The sequence below is a fragment of the Oncorhynchus mykiss genome, chromosome 18 (assembly GCF_013265735.2).
Source record: "Oncorhynchus mykiss isolate Arlee chromosome 18, USDA_OmykA_1.1, whole genome shotgun sequence".
NCBI classification, from domain to species: domain Eukaryota; kingdom Metazoa; phylum Chordata; class Actinopteri; order Salmoniformes; family Salmonidae; genus Oncorhynchus; species Oncorhynchus mykiss.
In genome coordinates this window covers 57,556,979-57,581,627 of record NC_048582.1, presented here as the reverse complement: position 1 = coordinate 57,581,627, position 24,649 = coordinate 57,556,979, and the positions used below count along the sequence as shown (strand labels likewise).

General features: G+C 40.8%; 2 protein-coding genes across 7 annotated transcripts in view; both read left to right on the top strand.

Moving 5' to 3' along the window:
* Positions 1–1,164: 1,164 nt before the first annotated feature.
* LOC110496583 (pro-neuropeptide Y-like) lies at positions 1,165–4,215 on the top strand. Its single transcript, XM_021572557.2, has 4 exons — positions 1,165–1,649; positions 2,078–2,265; positions 3,595–3,684; positions 3,921–4,215. The coding sequence occupies exons 2-4, from the start codon at positions 2,078–2,080 to the stop codon at positions 3,943–3,945; spliced, it is 303 nt and encodes a 100-aa protein (XP_021428232.1). The 5' UTR covers positions 1,165–1,649; the 3' UTR covers positions 3,946–4,215.
* Positions 4,216–13,822: 9,607 nt separating this feature from the next.
* LOC110496865 (MAGUK p55 subfamily member 6) overlaps positions 13,823–24,649 on the top strand; it is a 71,167-nt gene continuing 60,340 nt past the window's right edge. For 3 of the 6 annotated variants that reach the window (XM_036953341.1, XM_036953338.1, XM_036953337.1), the window contains exon 1: positions 13,824–13,948. The gene's annotated coding sequence lies outside the window, so the exon portion shown is untranslated. Of the gene's footprint in view, positions 13,949–24,649 lie in introns of all 6 variants that reach the window. The other 3 variants (XM_036953342.1, XM_036953339.1, XM_036953340.1) reach the window with 2 other exon arrangements.

Here is a 24,649-nt window from a genome sequence, read left to right as displayed (position 1 = left end):
GTGAAGGAAAATCTGCCATCAAGTGCTCAGCATATGTGGGGAAAGCATTCCAGGTGAAGCTGGTTGAGAGAATGCCAAGCGTGTGCAAAGCTGTCATCAAGGCTACTTTGAAGAATCTCAAATATTGTAACGCTTGTCGTCGTAAGGAAGAGTGGACCAAAGCGCAGCGTGGAAAGAGTTCATGATCTTTAATGTCAAGAATCACTCAAACAAAAATAACGAATACAAAACCGAAAGCGAACAGTTCCATCAGGCACAGATACTAAACGGGAAACAACACCCCACAAAACCCAAACGGAAAATGACAACTTATATATGATCCCCAATCAGAGACAACGATAGACAGCTGCCTCTGATTGGGAATCACACTAGGCAAAAACAACAAAGAAATAGACAACATAGAATGCCCACCCCAAATCACACCAGAGGGCGTGACAAATATCAAATATATTTGGGTTTGTTTAACACTTTTTTGGTTACTACATGATTCCATATGTTTTTTTCCATAATTTTTATGTCTTCAGTTTTATTCTACAATGGTAAAAATAAAGAAAGCCCTTGAATGAGTAGGTGATGTGTCCAAACTTTTGACTGGTACTGTATGCAAATGTGATATTTCAATTTTTTATAAATTATCAAACATTTCGAAAAAACTGTTTTTGTTTTGTCATTATGGGGTATTGCGTGTAGATTGATGAGTGAAACATTTTTTAAATCAATTTTAAAATAAGACTGTAATGTAACAAAATGTGGAACACGTCAAGGGGTCTGAATACTTTCCGAAAGCAATCTATATTACTTTTTTTTTTACAGTAGCATGAAAATACATTGAGAAAAGAAAACTCTGAACAACTTTTTTTTTAAACAAAGAAACCTGAAGGAAAGAAAGATAGGAAGCTAATGATATCCAATCAATTCCTATCACATGTATTTTGGGGGATGCGAGTGACAGAAAGAATATCCCATTTGATTGTCAGTAAAACATAAAAGAGAGGAGGACAAAGAGATGCGAGAAATAAAAGATATGTATAGCTGGGTGTGTGAGTGCATGCTGCATTTAATGGAGGTTTTAGAAACAATAAACACGTCCCAAAGTGAGACAATTATGTCGATATTGACAACCCAGAAGCGAGAAAAATAAAAACTTTTCATGAGATCAGATGAAAGATCTCTAAAACAACTCAAAAGTAAATGATAATTGAATTTATATTTCAATGAGTTCCCTCTCTTGTTGAGGGTGCACATCTCAGTGTCCTGTCATCAAACTCCCAGTCCATCCTAATCATCACGTTATAAATTGGTCTTGGATCTGTGCCATGTCGCTTCAACCCAGTTTATTCCACTCCAGAGTGAAATGTATTCGTTTGAGAGAGAGAACAAATTACATTAATTTCCGCTGCTATTGTGATTTTTTTCAATCAATCATAAATGTTGTTTAAAATGTGTGATGACAGCTTACAGTGACGTGTCTGTCCGTGCACCTTTCCGGAATGGTGATTTGGAGACTTTTTTTCACTCGCCCTGCCCATCCTTGCACTGCGCGTTATAAAAATCGCGCCCCATGAGTGGGTACCCTCCAGTACGCACAGGAGCAGATAACGCCTGAGGACAACTTCTACCTAAACCATCCTCTAAACCCTCAACTCAATGTAAGTACTTCTATTACATCTATAGGCATTCTTAAACAAGATTAGTTTAGGATAATTTGTGTAACCTTTTTGTCTAACCTTTCTATACATAGGCCTATAAGTTTTAAGGATTTTCTATAAAGCTTTCATGAACCAATTTCACTCCCTTCACTGAAACTGAAATGTTTAAACAATTAATCCGAGGAAGTCAAATAAAAATAAATTACATTTTAAACAACAAAAACATATCAGTATAAGGTATCCTTCGGTTAATGCCGACAACAGGTAGGGAACATTCTTAACTTCTGACTTTTCAAGGTCTCAAGTTTTTCCCTGGTATACATTTTATATGATTTCATAGCCTTAGAAATTCAGAGCCTTGACAATGAAATGGTTAAAATGGTGCAAAGTAGTTTTCTGATATTTTTCTCTTTTGATTCCTGTTAAAGATGCATCCTAACTTGGGTACTTGGCTGGGCGCACTGACTCTCCTCGCCTGGACCTTTATATGCATCGGGACGCTCGCGGAAGGCTACCCGGTCAAACCTGAAAACCCCGGCGAAGATGCGCCGGCAGGGGAACTTGCCAAGTATTACTCCGCTCTCAGACATTACATCAACCTCATTACAAGGCAGAGGTGAGTGCTTCAGCCCGGGTGTGACAAACTGGTGTTGTAAATGAAGAAATTATAAGGCTGAACGTTTTGTTTGTGAATATCCTTAGATATTCTTTTATGAGTAAGCCATAGGTCTAATTCGTTAAAAAAACATAATGATACTGTGATTATAAACGTATTTGTTAGCGCCTTTCATACAAACAAATTACAGCCCAAACCTGAAAGTGCTGTAGGTCTACAAATGAACACTTCAAAGAAACAGCAAAAACATGGAAGTGAAGAAATCGAATGATTAATATCAAACTATATATCAGACTACTGTACATCTAAAACTTCTAAACTCAATAACTAACCATCTTGGGGTCTAAATATATGGGACCCTTTTAAAGTGAATTAACCCATGTGTAGCTGGTTTGTATGTCTAATAATAGTGTTATTTCTTGCTCTATTCCAAATACCAACAAATCCAATCATGAATTCAGGAGACTAAAATAATAAAGGAGACTAAAACAATAAAGAAGAGTCACATTAAACCAGTGCAAACTTGTTGTTAAGTATGCTGTGTGTTGTCTAGATGAAACACCATCTTTAATCCCATAGCAGCACCCCACTGATGCTTAATTATCGTCATACCACATATAAGGCAATTCACCCTCCGTTCAGTCACACTCTATTCACAAATCTCAGTGTGAAATTAGTATTTAATTGAATTATTATCAGGTATGTTGACAGAGAATACATTCTCATTTACAGCAACAACCAAGGGAATAGTTCTATTTGTATTTATTTTTACTAGGGGAAAGAGTGCCTCTTACTGGCCGTCCAAAACCACTTCCAGCTGCATCTGTTTTGGCATCCAGGGACCGACCAGGAAGAACCCTGCTTAGATTCAGAGGCTATAGTCATTATTAACAGTTTCAGCTTGCATTGTGGATGTGTTTCTTCTGTTAGTGTTGACGTTAAGAGTGGGAAAGGGTCATTACAAATTCCATCAGAAGAGCAGAGCTGACAACCAACAAAACAACAATGTATTATTATACAGAAGGGCTCTATTAGGACAGGTCTCAATAACCAGACTTACATTCATATTGGCCCTAGAACATTTATAGTATGGTCAGTTATCTCATGTGGGTAGCACAGAAGGTCTAGTTCCTGAAGTTTAGTCAATGAGAAGTATGAAATTCCTGTCTCACCATCTCCTGTTTCAATCTCATGACATCTTTGTCTCTCTCTCTTGCTCTCTCTCTCTCTCTCTCTCTCTCTCTCTCTCTCTCTCTCTCTCTCTCTCTCTCTCTCTCTCTCTTGCTCTCGCTCTCTCTCTCTCTCTCTTGCTCTCTCTCTCTCTCTCAGGTATGGGAAGAGGTCCAGCCCTGACACTCTGGATTCACTGATCTCAGAACTGCTGCTAAAGGAGAGCACAAATACGCTCCCACAGTCCAGGTACCGTCACTGTGTGTGTGTGCACACGGATGTGTGTGTGTGTACATCTGTGAGTAACTCATGTTTTGTAGCGAGTAAAGTGTAGGCAGGTATATGTGTAAGTGATCCACTGTTTATAGCATTGCATGCATGTGCCTAGATATTGACATACTTAACAAAACACTATTTGAATGGATCTGTTCCTCTGGTCTAATGGCAGTTTGCACATAATTGTTATTTGATTTGTTCCTCCGCAGATATGATGAACCGTTGTTGTGGTAACCGTGTCACTGTTTCCGTCCAGCACCCTACCATCGCCACAACGATATACTGACCTCAACAACACGGCCGCCTCACCATGGCCGATACCCCATCCTAACAACCCCAGCTAGCACCATACATCCCGCTCTCCCCCATCCAGAGGCTACTCCTGTGCCAGATAACTAACTGCATATGTACAGAGTCTTATTTAAGTCACCCCTACATTGGTAAGTCAGGGGAGAGAATTATTGATTGTATGGTAAAACTGTGCTATTAAATATTCATTATTTAACGGATCTACTTCTTTGCTGTTATTATAAACTTATTTCAAATGAGTGTTTAGCCAAGAGAGGAAATTAAGGTTCCTCCTGGCTTTCTACATTATACTGAAGAGGTAGTATGTCTTTAAAGGATGTGCATGCAGACACTCACAATACACATCTTTGCAATCCCTGAAGAGGTATTAGAACCCAGTTTGCACTCTACTCTTTTCTGGACAATTTGCAATTTGGTGGCTAAGGGCGCACTCTTGTGGTTGATATGTCTTATTGCATTTAACACGATGTGAAGGTGAAACCTGGCCTGAAATCAGAGTAGCTACAAGCCAGCCAGGCAGCTTCCCTGTAGAAAGCCTAAAGCCTCTCTCACATAGTGTTGATGAAAAAAGGTATACGAAATATTATACTATAATTGGGACATTTGTAATGAACTGTTCATTGGATTGGAATAACCATGGTAACCAGTGGAGGCTGCGGAGGGGAGGACGGCTCATAAAAGCTGGAACGGAGGGAATGGAATGGCATCAAACACATGGAAACCATATGTTTGATGTATTTGATACCATTCAACTTATTCCGCTCCAGCCAAAACCACGAGCTCATCCTCCCCAATTAAGGTGCCACCAACCTCCTGTGTTGGTAACACTTTGTCATATTACCCAACAAGTCAACATCGAATGATTGTCATACCAACAAGTGTAGGATGAGTAGACTGCTTTTGGAGGGGAATCTATACATATTTGAGACCGATAAAAGAGGACAAGGTGAGGGAAATAGAGGAGAAAGCAGAGAAGATGTCATTCAAAATGTTATGAATTTTGATGACTGAATATTTCTGACTGATATTATTTTTGTTATGGTGAATTCTGAACTATAACTAGCCCACATATCTGGAAAACTCAGTGCAAGTGCAAATTAATGTCTAATAAGAAATAGGGCAATAGGACCTTTTGTGATTCTAGCCTGTCATATTTGTATTATTATTATTTATTACTGCAGGCTATTACTACAGGTTATTACTACAGGCTATTACTACAGGCTATTACTACAGGCTATTACTACAGGCTATTACTACAGGCTATTACTGCAGGCTATTACTACAGGTTATTACTGCAGGCTATTACTACAGGCTATTACTGCAAGCTATTACTACAGGCTATTACTGCAAGCTATTACTACAGGCTATTACTGCAGGCTATTACTGCAGGCTATTACCGCAAGCTATTACCACAGGCTATTACTATAGGCTATTACTGCAAGCTATTACTACAGGCTATTACTGCAGGCTACTACTGCAAGATATTACTACAGGCTATTACTGCAAGCTATTACTACAGGCTGTAACTGCAAGCTATTACTACAGGCTATTACTACAGGCTATTACTGCAAGATATTACTACAGGCTATTACTGCAGGCTATTACTACAGGCTATTACTGCAGGCTACAGGCTATTACTGCAAGCTATTACTGCAGTCTATTACTGCAGGCTACAGGCTATTACTGCAGTCTATTACTGCAGGCTATTACTGCAGGCTACAGGCTATTACTACAGGCTATTACTGCAAGCTATTACTGCAGTCTATTACTGCAGGCTATTACTGCAGGCTATTACTGCAGGCTATTACTGCAAGCTATTACTGCAGTCTATTACTGCAGGCTATTACTACAGGCTATTACTGCAGGCTACAGGCTATTACTACAGGCTATTACTGCAGTCTATTACTACAGGCTATTACTACAGGCTATTACTGCAGGCTATTACTACAGGCTATTACTGCAGGCTATTACTGCAAGCTATTACTACAGGCTATTACTGCAGGCTATTACTACAGGCTATTACTACAGGCTATTACTGCAAGCTATTACTACAGGCTATTACTACAGGCTATTACTGCAGGCTATTACTACATGCTATTACTGCAGGCTATTACTACAGGCTATTACTGCAGGCTATTACTGCAGGCTATTACTGCAGGCTATTACTACAGGCTATTACTACAGGCTATTACTGCAGGCTATTACTGCAGGCTATTACTACAGGCTATTACTGCAGGCTATTACTACAGGCTATTACTACAGGCTATTACTGCAGGCTATTACTACAGGCTATTACTACAGGCTATTACTGCAGGTTATTACTACAGGCTATTACTGCAGGCTATTACTGCAGGGTATTACTACAGGCTATTACTGCAAGCTATTACTACAGGCTATTACTACAGGCTATTACTGCAGGCTATTACTGCAGACTACAGGCTATTACTGCAGGCTATTACTGCAGGTTATTACTGCAGACTACAGGCTATTACTACAGGCTATTACTGCAGACTATTACTGCAGACTATTACTGCAGACTACAGGCTATTACTGCAGGCTATTACTGCAGGCTATTACTACAGGCTATTACTGCAGGCTATTACTGCAGGCTATTACTGCAGGCTATTACTGCAGGCTATTACTGCAGACTATTACTACAGGCTATTACTGCAGGCTATTACTACAGGCTATTACTACAGGCTATTACTGCAGGCTATTACTACAGGCTATTACTACAGGCTATTACTGCAGGCTATTACTGCAGACTACAGGCTATTACTACAGGCTATTACTGCAGGCTATTACTGCAGACTACAGGCTATTACTGCAGGCTATTACTACAGGCTATTACTGCAGGCTACAGGCTATTACTACAGGCTATTACTGGAGGCTATTACTGCAGACTACAGGCTATTACTGCAGGCTATTACTGCAGGTTATTACTGCAGTCTATTACTACAGGCTATTACTGCAGTCTATTACTGCAGGCTATTACTGCAGACTACAGGCTATTACTGCAAGATATTACTGCAGGCTATTACTGCAGGTTATTACTGCAGTCTATTACTACAGGCTATTACTACAGGCTATTACTGCAGGCTATTACTGCAGACTACAGGCTATTACTGCAGGCTATTACTGCAGGTTATTACTGCAGTCTATTACTACAGGCTATTACTACAGGCTATTACTACAGGCTATTACTGCAGGTTATTACTGCAGTCTATTACTACAGGCTATTACTGCAGACTACAGGCTATTACTGCAGACTACAGGCTATTACTACAGGCTATTACTGCAGGCTATTACTGCAGGTTATTACTGCAGTCTATTACTACAGGCTATTACTGCAGGCTATTACTGCAGACTACAGGCTATTACTGCAGGCTATTACTGCAGGTTATTACTGCAGTCTATTACTACAGGCTATTACTACAGGCTATTACTGCAGGCTATTACTGCAGGCTATTACTGCAGACTACAGGCTATTACTGCAGGCTATTACTGCAGGCTATTACTGCAGGCTATTACTGCAGGCTACAGGCTATTACTGCAGGCTATTACTGCAGGCTATTACTGCAGGCTACAGGCTATTACTACAGGCTATTACTACAGGTTATTACTACAGGCTATGACTGCAGGGTATTACTACAGGCTATTACTGCAGGCTATTACTGCAGGCTACAGGCTATTACTGCAGGTTATTACTGCAGTCTATTACTACAGGCTATTACTACAGGCTATTACTACAGGCTATTACTGCAGGCTATTACTGCAGACTACAGGCTATTACTGCAGGCTATTACTGCAGGCTATTACTGCAGGCTATTACTGCAGGCTACAGGCTATTACTGCAGGCTATTACTGCAGGCTATTACTGCAGGCTACAGGCTATTACTACAGGCTATTACTACAGGCTATTACTACAGGTTATTACTACAGGCTATGACTGCAGGGTATTACTACAGGCTATTACTGCAGGCTATTACTACAGGCTATTACTACAGGCTATTACTGCAGGCTATTACTGCAGACTACAGGCTATTACTGCAGGCTATTACTGCAGGCTATTACTGCAGGCTACAGGCTATTACTGCAAGATATTACTGCAGGCTATTACTGCAGGTTATTACTGCAGTCTATTACTACAGGCTATTACTACAGGCTATTACTGCAGGCTATTACTGCAGACTACAGGCTATTACTGCAGGCTATTACTGCAGGTTATTACTGCAGTCTATTACTACAGGCTATTACTACAGGCTATTACTACAAGCTATTACTGCAGGCTATTACTGCAGACTACAGGCTATTACTGCAGGCTATTACTGCAGGCTATTACTGCAGGCTATTACTGCAGGCTACAGGCTATTACTGCAGGCTATTACTGCAGGCTACAGGCTATTACTACAGGCTATTACTACAGGCTATTACTACAGGTTATTACTACAGGCTATGACTGCAGGGTATTACTACAGGCTATTACTGCAGGCTATTACTACAGGCTAATACTACAGGCTATTACTGCAGACTACAGGCTATTACTGCAGGCTATTACTGCAGGCTATTACTGCAGGCTACAGGCTATTACTGCAGGCTATTACTGCAGGTTATTACTGCAGTCTATTACTACAGGCTATTACTACAGGCTATTACTACAGGCTATTACTGCAGGTTATTACTGCAGTCTATTACTACAGGCTATTACTGCAGACTACAGGCTATTACTGCAGACTACAGGCTATTACTACAGGCTATTACTGCAGGCTATTACTGCAGGTTATTACTGCAGTCTATTACTACAGGCTATTACTACAGGCTATTACTGCAGGCTATTACTGCAGACTACAGGCTATTACTGCAGGCTATTACTGCAGGTTATTACTGCAGTCTATTACTACAGGCTATTACTACAGGCTATTACTACAGGCTATTACTGCAGGCTATTACTGCAGACTACAGGCTATTACTGCAGGCTATTACTGCAGGCTATTACTGCAGGCTATTACTGCAGGCTACAGGCTATTACTGCAGGCTATTACTGCAGGCTATTACTGCAGGCTACAGGCTATTACTACAGGCTATTACTACAGGCTATTACTACAGGTTATTACTACAGGCTATGACTGCAGGGTATTACTACAGGCTATTACTGCAGGCTATTACTGCAGGCTATTACTGCAGGCTATTACTGCAGGCTACAGGCTATTACTACAGGCTATTACTACAGGCTATTACTACAGGCTATTACTGCAGTCTATTACTACAGGCTATTACTGCAGGCTATTACTACAGGCTATTACTGCAGGCTATTACTGCAGGCTACAGGCTATTACTACAGGCTATTACTGCAGTCTATTACTACAGGCTATTACTACAGGCTATTACTGCAGGCTATTACTACAGGCTATTACTGCAGGCTATTACTGCAGGCTATTACTACAGGCTATTACTGCAGGCTACAGGCTATTACTACAGGCTATTACTGGAGGCTATTACTGCAGACTACAGGCTATTACTGCAGGCTATTACTGCAGGTTATTACTGCAGTCTATTACTACAGGCTATTACTGCAGTCTATTACTGCAGGCTATTACTGCAGACTACAGGCTATTACTGCAAGATATTACTGCAGGCTATTACTGCAGGTTATTACTGCAGTCTATTACTACAGGCTATTACTACAGGCTATTACTGCAGGCTATTACTGCAGACTACAGGCTATTACTGCAGGCTATTACTGCAGGTTATTACTGCAGTCTATTACTACAGGCTATTACTACAGGCTATTACTACAGGCTATTACTGCAGGTTATTACTGCAGTCTATTACTACAGGCTATTACTGCAGACTACAGGCTATTACTGCAGACTACAGGCTATTACTACAGGCTATTACTGCAGGCTATTACTGCAGGTTATTACTGCAGTCTATTACTACAGGCTATTACTGCAGGCTATTACTGCAGACTACAGGCTATTACTGCAGGCTATTACTGCAGGTTATTACTGCAGTCTATTACTACAGGCTATTACTACAGGCTATTACTGCAGGCTATTACTGCAGGCTATTACTGCAGACTACAGGCTATTACTGCAGGCTATTACTGCAGGCTATTACTGCAGGCTATTACTGCAGGCTACAGGCTATTACTGCAGGCTATTACTGCAGGCTATTACTGCAGGCTACAGGCTATTACTACAGGCTATTACTACAGGTTATTACTACAGGCTATGACTGCAGGGTATTACTACAGGCTATTACTGCAGGCTATTACTGCAGGCTACAGGCTATTACTGCAGGTTATTACTGCAGTCTATTACTACAGGCTATTACTACAGGCTATTACTACAGGCTATTACTGCAGGCTATTACTGCAGACTACAGGCTATTACTGCAGGCTATTACTGCAGGCTATTACTGCAGGCTATTACTGCAGGCTACAGGCTATTACTGCAGGCTATTACTGCAGGCTATTACTGCAGGCTACAGGCTATTACTACAGGCTATTACTACAGGCTATTACTACAGGTTATTACTACAGGCTATGACTGCAGGGTATTACTACAGGCTATTACTGCAGGCTATTACTACAGGCTATTACTACAGGCTATTACTGCAGGCTATTACTGCAGACTACAGGCTATTACTGCAGGCTATTACTGCAGGCTATTACTGCAGGCTACAGGCTATTACTGCAAGATATTACTGCAGGCTATTACTGCAGGTTATTACTGCAGTCTATTACTACAGGCTATTACTACAGGCTATTACTGCAGGCTATTACTGCAGACTACAGGCTATTACTGCAGGCTATTACTGCAGGTTATTACTGCAGTCTATTACTACAGGCTATTACTACAGGCTATTACTACAAGCTATTACTGCAGGCTATTACTGCAGACTACAGGCTATTACTGCAGGCTATTACTGCAGGCTATTACTGCAGGCTATTACTGCAGGCTACAGGCTATTACTGCAGGCTATTACTGCAGGCTACAGGCTATTACTACAGGCTATTACTACAGGCTATTACTACAGGTTATTACTACAGGCTATGACTGCAGGGTATTACTACAGGCTATTACTGCAGGCTATTACTACAGGCTAATACTACAGGCTATTACTGCAGACTACAGGCTATTACTGCAGGCTATTACTGCAGGCTATTACTGCAGGCTACAGGCTATTACTGCAGGCTATTACTGCAGGTTATTACTGCAGTCTATTACTACAGGCTATTACTACAGGCTATTACTACAGGCTATTACTGCAGGTTATTACTGCAGTCTATTACTACAGGCTATTACTGCAGACTACAGGCTATTACTGCAGACTACAGGCTATTACTACAGGCTATTACTGCAGGCTATTACTGCAGGTTATTACTGCAGTCTATTACTACAGGCTATTACTACAGGCTATTACTGCAGGCTATTACTGCAGACTACAGGCTATTACTGCAGGCTATTACTGCAGGTTATTACTGCAGTCTATTACTACAGGCTATTACTACAGGCTATTACTACAGGCTATTACTGCAGGCTATTACTGCAGACTACAGGCTATTACTGCAGGCTATTACTGCAGGCTATTACTGCAGGCTATTACTGCAGGCTACAGGCTATTACTGCAGGCTATTACTGCAGGCTATTACTGCAGGCTACAGGCTATTACTACAGGCTATTACTACAGGCTATTACTACAGGTTATTACTACAGGCTATGACTGCAGGGTATTACTACAGGCTATTACTGCAGGCTATTACTGCAGGCTATTACTGCAGGCTATTACTGCAGGCTACAGGCTATTACTACAGGCTATTACTACAGGCTATTACTACAGGCTATTACTGCAGTCTATTACTACAGGCTATTACTGCAGGCTATTACTACAGGCTATTACTGCAGGCTATTACTGCAGGCTACAGGCTATTACTACAGGCTATTACTGCAGTCTATTACTACAGGCTATTACTACAGGCTATTACTGCAGGCTATTACTACAGGCTATTACTGCAGGCTATTACTGCAGGCTATTACTGCAGGTTATTACTACAGGCTATTACTGCAAGCTATTACTGCAGGCTATTACTGCAGTCTATTACTACAGGCTATTACTACATGCTATTACTGCAGGCTATTACTGCAAGCTATTACTACAGGCTATTACTACAGGTTATTACTACAGGCTATGACTGCAGGGTATTACTACAGGCTATTACTGCAGGCTATTACCACAGGCTATTACTGCAAGCTACAGGCTATTACTACAGGCTATTACTGCAGGCTATTACTGCAAGCTATTACTACAGGCTATTACTACAGGTTATTACTACAGGCTATTACTGCAGGGTATTACTACAGGTTATTACTGCTGGCTATTACTACAGGTTATTACTACAGGCTATTACTGCAGGGTATTACTACAGGCTATGACTACAGGCTATTACTACAGGCTATTACTGCAGGCTATTACTGCAGGCTATTACCACAGGCTATTACTAAAGGTTATTACTACAGGCTATTACTACAGGCTATTACCACAGGCTATACTGCATGTTATTACTACAGGCTATTACTACAGGTTATTACTGCAGGCTATTACTGCAGGTTATTACTACAGGCTATTACTGCAAGCTATTACTGCAGGCTATTACTGCAGGCTATTACTGCAGGTTATTACTACAGGCTATTACTGCAAGCTATTACTGCAGGCTATTACTGCAGGTTATTACTACAGGCTATTACTGCAAGCTATTACTGCAGGCTATTACTGCAGGCTATTACTGCATGTTATTACTACAGGCTATACTGCATGTTATTACTACAGGCTATTACTACAGGTTATTACTGCAGGCTATTACTGCAGGTTATTACTACAGGCTATTACTGCAAGCTATTACTGCAGGCTATTACTGCAGGCTATTACTGCAGGTTATTACTACAGGCTATTACTGCAAGCTATTACTGCAGGCTATTACTGCAGTCTATTACTACAGGCTATTACTACATGCTATTACTGCAGGCTATTACTGCAAGCTATTACTACAGGCTATTACTACAGGTTATTACTACAGGCTATGACTGCAGGGTATTACTACAGGCTATTACTGCAGGCTATTACCACAGGCTATTACTGCAAGCTACAGGCTATTACTACAGGCTATTACTGCAGGCTATTACTGCAAGCTATTACTACAGGCTATTACTACAGGTTATTACTACAGGCTATTACTGCAGGGTATTACTACAGGTTATTACTGCTGGCTATTACTACAGGCTATTACTGCAGGCTATTACTGCAGGTTATTACCGCAGGCTATTACTGCAAGCTATTACTACAGGCTATTACTGCAGTTTATTACTACAGGTTATTACTACCGGATATTACTACAGGCTATTACTGCAGGCTAATACTACAGCTAGTCTCAAATGGTATATAGAAACCAAATTCCTAATCATTTCCTCTAATTTCTAGGTAATCCAATTTTATAATTCCCACACAATTTAATTCCATCAACTCAACACGCCATTGTCTACTACTGTAATGGTCCACAGTACATATCATTGTAGCCTATTCCACAGCCTACTTCACACATGAAGACTGATAGGCAAGGCTATTACATCTATTCCCATGACTGAAGTGTTGGGAAGGAAACAATCACAATGTTTAACTTTCAATTCTAAAATCGTTCATATTCTGAATGGTTGCACTGTATCTATCCATCGTTGGATGTGGGAGATGGACTTCGACTATGATTCGTCCATCTCCGACGTACGTCACCAATGGGGGCGCGGTCTAATGTTTTGATTGACATTGTGTGTTCACGGATAGTTAGCTGTGGGAGCACGACAGCTAAGGGGGTTTGAATTTCCAACCGGGACAGCCATAGAGGATCACCGCTAACTTACATACACAATTACCGGTAAGTCACGGCACGGAGACATGGTTTAGAATGGTCGATTAAAGTTAATTCTGGAGAGAAACTTTATGTGGAAGGAAAAGCGGACTTTTTGGTCTCAAAGATGGACTTATGCACGTAAGGAAGTCCAGCCCTATGTGCTTTCCTAGTGTGTGTGTGTGTCTGTAGGATATTTATTGGGAAGGGCTTACCTCTCGTCCAATGTGATTGCCTTGCTCATGCTTTGAGTGCTTATTCTATGCCTTTTCTCCACAGTATCTTGACTATGTGAAAGTCTACATAATAATACTCTTCAAATATGCCGGCTACAATGCCCTGGATGGGTAACAAAAATGGCCGCACGTGTGTGACGAGATCACCGTAATCGCGAACAATTGACAGCAAAAACGACCCGATAATTTGGCACGGATGTGGACTACTTGTACGCCCAGTCGTTATTTCCCGGATATCGATCTATTTCTATGTGCGGTAACTGGATCTGTGCGTGTATATCTCGTGCCGCTGATAGGACGTGTGCGCGCGAGGAAGTGGCAGAGGCAGTCCCACTATCCCATTATAAAATCCCGCACAACACCAGCAGAGAAAATGAGCTGTATTTAGAAGAGGAGCGTTGCGTACAACGATTAGACAGGCGAAACATGCCCGTGCCAAGCAGGGAATGAGACAAACCACGGTTGTTTGTTTGTTTGTTTGTTTGTTGACCACAACAATCAGGCATTGTTTATTTGTGCTGAGCTCGTGAATGGACGTGATCGGCTCGGGTATAGCCTTGGCATGGCAAAGTCTGGCCCGAGGCAGAGGGCAGTAGACCCATCCTATTGTTTTTCCCTATCAGATTTGTCTTTCTCCTGTCTGTCACTACTTAGATGACCATCTGAGTTTGAGAATATCACTGACTATAAAAAGGTTAGGTGAATGAGCCTTTTGCCTGTAATCAATTGTAATTTTTGGGTCATGGTGTCACTAGGCTGGTTTTATACTCAGCTATTTGTTTTTTTTCTGTCTGGTCTAGTCCTAGGGGTGGAGGTGATTGGGGGTCATCCCTGTAAATAAGCAACATACTGGGGGATGAATGTTGCAATCAGTCCATCTTAAAGGTCCAAATCAGCTGTTATGTCAATATCAACTCATTTCAGGGTAACAATTAAGTACCTTACTGTGATTGTTTTCAATTAAAATGGTCAAGAAGTAACATAGCTTCTTAGCAAAGACCAATTTCCCAAGCAAGAATTTTGTGGGGAGGGGAAAACTAGCTGTTATTGGCAGAGAGTTTTGGAATACTCTTTCTTATTGGTCTATTAACTAATTTACTGCCAGGTCATGTCAAAATTCAATCCTTTAGAACAGGCTGAAATGTAAGGCAGTCTTTTCAAACAGCTCCAACACTAAAAGGGCATAATCATAATTTAAAAATGTTCACAGTGTTATTCCAACTTCATAGTGTGGATCTCTCTCTTTTATAAATACAGTACCAGTCAAACATTTGGACACACCTACTCATTCCAAGGTTTTTCTTTATTTGGACTATTTTCTACATTGTAGAATGACAGAGCTTGAGACAATCTCCAGAGAAGAATGGGAGAAACTCCCCAAATACAGCTGTGCCAAGCTTGTAGTGTCATACCCAAGAAGAATTGAGGCTGTAATCACTGCCAAAGGTGCTTCAACAAAGACCTGAGAAAATGGACTGAATACTTCCAGTCAAAAGTTTGGACACACCTACTCATGCAAAGGTTCTTTATTTTTACTATTTTCTACATTGTAGAATAATAGTAAAGACATCAAAACTGTGAAACAACACATATGGAATCATGTAGTAACCAAAAAAGTGTTAAACAAATCAAAATATTTGTTATATTTGAGATTCTTCAAAGTAGCCACCCTTTGCCTTGATGACAGCTTTGCACACTCTTGGCATTCTCTCAACCAGCTTCATGAGGTAGTCACCTGGAATGCATTTCAATTAACAGGTGTGCCTTGTTAAGTTAATTTGTGGAATTTTTTTTCTTCTTAATGTGTTTAAGCCAATTAGGTATGTTATGACAAGGTTGGGATGCTACTCAGAAGATAGCCCTATTTGGTAAAAGTTTTGATGTCGCCACTATTATTCTACGATGTAGAAAATAGTCAAAATAAAGAAAATCCTGGAATGAGTAGCTGTGTCCAAACTTTTGACTGGTACTGTATACTGTATGTATATACTACCGTTCAAAAGTTTGGGTCACTTAGAAATGTCCTTGTTTTTGAAAGAAAAGCAATTTTTTGTCCATTAAAATAACATAAAATTGATCAGAAATACAGTGTAGACATTATTAACATTGTAAATTACTATTGCAGCTGGAAATGGCAGATTTTTTATGGAATATCTACAGAGGCCCATTATCAGTAACCACCACTCCTTTGTTCCAATGCACGTTTTGTGCTAATTGACCATTAGGCTAATTGACCATTAGAAATCCTTTTGCAATTATGTTAGCACAGCTGAAAACTGTTGTTCTGATTAAAGCAATAAAACTGGCCTTCTTCAGACTAGTTGAGTATCTGGAGCATCAGCGTTGGTGGGTATGTTTACAGGCTCAAAATGGCCAGAAACAAATAAGTTTCTTCCCAAACGCGTCAATCTATTCTTGTTCTGAGAAATTAATGCTATTTCATGCGAGAAATTGTCAAGAAACTGAAGATCTTGTACAACGCTGGCCTTCTAGGCAGATTTGCAAAGAAAAGCCATATCTCAGACTAGCCAATAAAAGTAAAAGATTAAGACGGGCAAAAGAACACAGACACTGGACAGAGGAACTCTGCCTAGAAGGCCTGCATCCAGGAGTCACCTCTTCACTGTTGACGTTGAGACTGGTGTTCTGCGGGTACTATTTAATGAAGCTGTCAGTTGAGGACTTGTAATGCATCTGTTTCTCAGACACTCTAATGTACTTGTCCTCTTTCTCAGTTGTGCACCAGGGCCTCCCACTCCTCTTTCTATTCCGGTTAGACCCAGTTTGCGCTGTTCTGTGAAGAGAGTAGTACACAGCGTTGTATGAGATCTTCAGTTTCTTGGCAATTTCTCGCATGGAATAGCCTTCATTTCTCAGAACAAGAATAAACTGATGAGTTTCAGAAGAAGGTCTTTGTTTCTGGCCATTTTGAGCCTGTAATCATACCCACACATTCTCCAGATACTTAACTAGTCTAAAGAAGGCCAGTTTAATTGCTTCTTTAATCAGAACAACAGTTTTTAGCTGTGCCAACATAACTGAAAAAGGGTTTTCCAATAATCAATTTGCATTTTAAAATGATAAACTTGGACTAGCTAACACAATGTGCCGTTGGAACACAGGAGTGATGGTTGCTGATAATGGACCTCTGTACACCTATGTAGATATTCCATAAAAAAATCATCCGTTTCCAGCTACAATAGTCATTTACAACATTAACAATGTCTACACTGATCAATTTGATGTTATTTTAATGGACAGAAAATTGGCTTTTCATCAAAAACAAGGACATTTCTAAGTGACCCCAAATGTTTGAACGGTAGTGTATATAGTAGTACACACACTAAGGAACACCTGCTCTTTCCATGACACACACACTGAGTGTACAAAACATTAGGAACACCTGCTCTTTCCATGACATACACCGAGTGTACAAAACATTAAGAACACCTGCTCTTTCCATGACATACACTGACATACACTGAGTGTGCAAAACATTAAGAACACCTGCTCTTTCCATGACATACACTGACATACACTGAGTTTGCAAAACATTAAGAACACCTGCTCTTTCCATGACATACACTGACATACACTGAGTGTACAAAACATTAAGAACACCTGCTCTTTCCATGACATACACTGACATACACTGAGTTTGCAAAACATTAAGAACACCTGCTCTTTCCATGACAAACACTGACACACTGATTTTGCAAAACATTAAGAACACCTGCTCTTTCCATGACATACACTGACATACACTGAGTTTGCAAAACATTAAGAACACCTTCCTAATTTTGAGTTGTCCTCAGAACAGCCTGAATTTGTATATGCCATATGCACCAAATACAATGTGTGTAGACTTAGCCGTGAAATGCTTGCATCCCAATGATGCATTTGAAAAAATTATAATAAAAAGAAAAATAGTATAACAACAGGAATAAAATACACATACATTTAGCTATCTACAGGGAGTACCAGTACCAGAACACTGTGTAGGGGTACTAGGTATTTTAGAACACACATACATTTAGCTATCTACAGGGAGTACCAGTACCAGAACACTGTGTAGGGGTACTAGGTATTTTAGAACACACATACATTTAGCTATCTACAGGGAGTACCAGTACCAGAACACTGTGTAGGGGTACTAGGTATTTTAGAACACACATACATTTAGCTATCTACAGGGAGTACCAGTACCAGAACACTGTGTAGGGGTACTAGGTATTTTAGAACACACATACATTTAGCTATCTACAGGGAGTACCAGTACCAGAACACTGTGTAGGGGTACTAGGTATTTTAGAACACACATACATTTAGCTATCTACAGGGAGTACCAGTACCAGAACACTGTGTAGGGGTACTAGGTATTTTAGAACACACATACATTTAGCTATCTACAGGGAGTACCAGTACCAGAACACTGTGTAGGGGTACTAGGTATTTTAGAACACACATACATTTAGCTATCTACAGGGAGTACCAGTACCAGAACACTGTGTAGGGGTACTAGGTATTTTAGAACACACATACATTTAGCTATCTACAGGGAGTACCAGTACCAGAACACTGTGTAGGGGTACTAGGTATTTTAGAACACACATACATTTAGCTATCTACAGGGAGTACCAGTACCAGAACACTGTGTAGGGGTACTAGGTATTTTAGAATACACATACATTTAGCTATCTACAGGGAGTACCAGTACCAGAACACTGTGTAGGGGTACTAGGTATTTTAGAACACACATACATTTAGCTATCTACAGGGAGTACCAGTACCAGAACACTGTGTAGGGGTACTAGGTATTTTAGAACACACATACATTTAGCTATCTACAGGGAGTACCAGTACCAGAACACTGTGTAGGGGTACTAGGTATTTTAGAACACACATACATTTAGCTATCTACAGGGAGTACCAGTACCAGAACACTGTGTAGGGGTACTAGGTATTTTAGAACACACATACATTTAGCTATCTACAGGGAGTACCAGTACCAGAACACTGTGTAGGGGTACTAGGTATTTTAGAACACACATACATTTAGCTATCTACAGGGAGTACCAGTACCAGAACACTGTGTAGGGGTACTAGGTATTTTAGAACACACATACATTTAGCTATCTACAGGGAGTACCAGTACCAGAACACTGTGTAGGGGTACTAGGTATTTTAGAACACACATACATTTAGCTATCTACAGGGAGTACCAGTACCAGAACACTGTGTAGGGGTACTAGGTATTTTAGAACACACATACATTTAGCTATCTACAGGGAGTACCAGTACCAGAACACTGTGTAGGGGTACTAGGTATTTTAGAATACACATACATTTAGCTATCTACAGGGAGTACCAGTACCAGAACACTGTGTAGGGGTACTAGGTATTTTAGAACACACATACATTTAGCTATCTACAGGGAGTACCAGTACCAGAACACTGTGTAGGGGTACTAGGTATTTTAGAACACACATACATTTAGCTATCTACAGGGAGTACCAGTACCAGAACACTGTGTAGGGGTACTAGGTATTTTAGAACACACATACATTTAGCTATCTACAGGGAGTACCAGTACCAGAACACTGTGTAGGGGTACTAGGTATTTTAGAACACACATACATTTAGCTATCTACAGGGAGTACCAGTACCAGAACACTGTGTAGGGGTACTAGGTATTTTAGAACACACATACATTTAGCTATCTACAGGGAGTACCAGTACCAGAACACTGTGTAGGGGTACTAGGTATTTTAGAACACACATACATTTAGCTATCTACAGGGAGTACCAGTACCAGAACACTGTGTAGGGGTACTAGGTATTTTAGAACACACATACATTTAGCTATCTACAGGGAGTACCAGTACCAGAACACTGTGTAGGGGTACTAGGTATTTTAGAACACACATACATTTAGCTATCTACAGGGAGTACCAGTACCAGAACACTGTGTAGGGGTACTAGGTATTTTAGAACACACATACATTTAGCTATCTACAGGGAGTACCAGTACCAGAACACTGTGTAGGGGTACTAGGTATTTTAGAACACACATACATTTAGCTATCTACAGGGAGTACCAGTACCAGAACACTGTGTACAAGGTATTTTAGGTAGACATGTACATGAAGACTGGGTAAAGTGACTAGGCATCAGGATAGATAATGATACTGTATTTTAGGTAGACATGTACATGAAGACTGGGTAAAGTGACTAGGCATCAGGATAGATAATGATACCGTATTTTAGGTAGACATGTACATGAAGACTGGGTAAAGTGACTAGGCATCAGGATAGATAATGATACTGTATTTTAGGTAGACATGTACATGAAGACTGGGTAAAGTAACTAGGCATCAGGATAGATAATGATACTGTATTTTAGGTAGACATGTACATGAAGACTGGGTAAAGTGACTAGGCATCAGGATAGATAATGATACTGTATTTTAGGTAGACATGTACATGAAGACTGGGTAAAGTGACTAGGCATCAGGATAGATAATGATACCGTATTTTAGGTAGACATGTACATGAAGACTGGGTAAAGTGACTAGGCATCAGGATAGATAATGATACTGTATTTTAGGTAGACATGTACATGAAGACTGGGTAAAGTAACTAGGCATCAGGATAGATAATGATACTGTATTTTAGGTAGACATGTACATGAAGACTGGGTAAAGTGACTAGGCATCAGGATAGATAATGATACTGTATTTTAGGTAGACATGTACATGAAGACTGGGTAAAGTGACTAGGCATCAGGATAGATAATGATACCGTATTTTAGGTAGACATGTACATGAAGACTGGGTAAAGTGACTAGGCATCAGGATAGATAATGATACTGTATTTTAGGTAGACATGTACATGAAGACTGGGTAAAGTGACTAGGCATCAGGATAGATAATGATACTGTATTTTAGGTAGACATGTACATGAAGACTGGGTAAAGTAACTAGGCATCAGGATAGATAATGATACTGTATTTTAGGTAGACATGTACATGAAGACTGGGTAAAGTGACTAGGCATCAGGATAGATAATGATACCGTATTTTAGGTAGACATGTACATGAAGACTGGGTAAAGTGACTAGGCATCAGGATAGATAATGATACTGTATTTTAGGTAGACATGTACATGAAGACTGGGTAAAGTGACTAGGCATCAGGATAGATAATGATACTGTATTTTAGGTAGACATGTACATGAAGACTGGGTAAAGTGACTAGGCATCAGGATAGATAATGATACTGTATTTTAGGTAGACATGTACATGAAGACTGGGTAAAGTGACTAGGCATCAGGATAGATAATACGAGCAAAAGAAAAACTTAGTAGCAGGATATGATGAAGTTAAAAGCGTGTGTGTTTGTGTCGTGTCAGCATGTGCGTGTGTGCTTGTTTTCGGTATGCGTGTGTGTGTGCGTATGTAGTGTATGTGAATGTGTGTGGGTTTTGTGTCAGTGTAATGTGTGTGTGTGTGTGTGTCTGTGTGTGTTTATATAGTTTTGTGACTCCCTTATTCTGTGCACGTAGGCAGAGTATTTGGCTTTGTACTGGTTGGTTTACAGTTTGTTTACTTAATGCTCTGCTGCCCTTATAGGAAAAGAATACAGCGGACTAGCAGCAGGCTCCTGCTTTCCTCCGAATGAATCACCCAAGAACAGCCAGAGAGACCAATGTGACCTATGCCTCAAACTCGTGTCTAGACTTGACAGTTCATGCAGCTTTAGTATTCTGATCTTAGAGTTGTGGTCATGGAATTCTGAACGTGTCATGCTTCTACACCTACAGTTAAATGTGTCTACCGTGTCCACAGTGTGTCAGTATTCCCTTTTCACTCGCTATATTCAAATGCCAGTATGCATTCTACAAGCGGTGGAATAGGAACAATATGATAACACAACAACAACTAATGGCAGTAGCTAACTACTGTAGCTAACTAGCCAGCTAACCTCTGTAGCTAGCCAGCAAGCTAGCAAACAACAGTACAGGGATTGCAAATTGGTTAGCATAACTCTAGCCCAAAAAATATATATTTTCTAAATATTAGCTAGCTGGCTAGCATTTATGAGTCCAGCAAACATGAGGTGTTGACAAGCTGAATGCACTGAGCTGTCTGTTTAAACTACTAGCACACAGCCATGCAAAAGAGGTCTCTTCACAATCTAGAAGTCCAGAACAGACTATGGGAGGCGCACAGTACTACATAGAGCCATGACTACATGGAACTCTATTCCACATCAGGTAACTGATGCAAGCAGTAGAATCAGATTTAAAAAACAGATAAAAATACACCTTATGGAACAGTTGGTACTGTGAAGACACACACACACACACAGGTACAGACACATGCATGCACACACGTACATTGTAATATTGTTTTATAGTGGTATTATATATTTTGTATTGTAGATATGTAGTGGTGTAGTAATGTAATGTACAATAATGTACTGTTTTATCTTTTTTGTTTTATGTGTGATGTAAGTGCCTTCATGTGTTTGGACCCCAGGAAGAGTAGCTGTTGCCTTGGTAGCAACTAATGGGCATCCTTAATAAACCCCAGGAAGAGTAGCTGTTGCCTTGGCAGGAACTAATGGGCATCCTTAATAAACCCCAGGAAGAGTAGCTGCTGCCTTGGCAGGAACTAATGGGCATCCTTAATAAACCCCAGGAAGAGTAGCTGTTGCCTTGGCAGGAACTAATGGGCATCCTTAATAAACCCCAGGAAGAGTAGCGGTTGCCTTGGCAGGAACTAATGGGCATCCTTAATAAACCCCAGGAAGAGTAGCTGCTGCCTTGGCAGAAACTAATGGGAAGCCTTAATAAACCCCAGGAAGAGTAGCGGTTGCCTTGGCAGGAACTAATGGGCATCCTTAATAAACCCCAGGAAGAGTAGCTGCTGCCTTGGCAGAAACTAATGGGCATCCTTAATAAACCCCAGGAAGAGTAGCTGTTGCCTTGGCAGGAACTAATGGGCATCCTTAATAAACCCCAGGAAGAGTAGCTGCTGCCTTGGCAGAAACTAATGGGCATCCTTAATAAACCCCAGGAAGAGTAGCTGCTGCCTTGGCAGGAACTAATGGAGATCATTAATAAATACAAATACAAAGAAACTTTTGTGCTTCTAGACCAATCTTTTCAATGCGATCTTTGTTTTCTGATAGCAGAAGTTGTATGTAAGTGTCAAGTGTAGACACAACCTCTGTCTCACACCCAAAGAGGGACAGGGACCGTCCCAAATGGCACCCTATTCCTTATTTACACCCCTTTTATTGCCGATACGGAGCCCCGCCGATCCATCACGACTGGACTACCAACGTAATCCGCACAAGTTTTTTTTTCAACAGGCCGTCGTTGTGACGTCCCCTGAATGCCCATCTGCTAGCCGCAGCACACTAGCTGTCTAGAGCATACCAGACTGTTAGCTGAAGTGGTCCATCAGTCAATTTCTTGGGCTACAATACCTATTTTGCCAATTGGCCTGGACCCTTTTACAACACGGACCCCTGCTGATCTATCACGACTGGTCTGCTGACGTAACCGCACAAGGGGGCTACAACAGACTTCTTTCATCGCGACGTCCCTCTAAGGCCCTTCTGCTATCCCTGGCCCACTAGCTGTCTGAATCTCCATGTCTCCAGCCCGTCCAGCTACTCATTGGACCCTATGATCACTCGGCTATGCATTCCTCTCCCTAATGTCAATATTCCTTGTCCATTGCTGTTTTGGTTAGTGATTATTGTCATATTTCACTGTAGAGACTCCAGCCATGCTCAATATGCCTTAGCTAACCCTCTTGTCCCACCTCCCACACATGCGGTGACCTCACCTGGTTTAATTGATGTCTCTAGAGACAATACCTCTCTCATAGTCACTCAATGCCTAGGTTTACCTCCACTGTATTCACATCCTACCATACCCTTGTCTGTACATTATGCATTGAATCTATTCTACCACACCCAGAAACATGCTATTTTTACTCTCTGTTACGAACGTACTAGACAACCAGTTCTTATAGCCTTTAGTCATACCCTTATCCTACTCCTCCTCTGCTCCTCTGGTGATGTAGAGGTTAATCCAGGCCTCTTCAGTGCCTAGCTACACTCCCATTCCCCAGGCGCTCTCATTTGTTGACTTCTGTAACTGTAAAAGCCTTGGTTTCATGCATGTTAACATTAGAAGCCTCCTCCCTAAGTTTGTTTTATTCACTGCTATAGCACACTCTGCCAACCCAGATGTCCTAGGCGTGTCTGAATCCTGGCTTAGGAAGGCCACCAAAAACCCTGAAATTTCCATCCCTAACTATAACATTTTCCGACAAGATAGAACTGCCAAAGGGGGCGGGGTTGCAGTCTACTGCAGAAATAGCCTGCAGAGTTCTGTCATGCTATCCAGGTCTGTGCCCAAACAATTTGAGCTTCTACTTTTAAAAATCCACCTTTCTGCAGTCAAATGACCACCCC

Excerpts from the sequence above, each read along its gene's own strand:
- LOC110496583 (XM_021572557.2), top strand. The coding sequence starts at position 2,078 with ATGCATCCTAACTTGGGTACTTGGCTGGGCGCACTGACTCTCCTCGCC. Across the intron at positions 2,266-3,594 it reads AACCTCATTACAAGGCAGAG|GTATGGGAAGAGGTCCAGCC; the intron begins GTGAGTGCTTCA and ends TCTCTCTCTCAG. Across the intron at positions 3,685-3,920 it reads AATACGCTCCCACAGTCCAG|ATATGATGAACCGTTGTTGT; the intron begins GTACCGTCACTG and ends GTTCCTCCGCAG.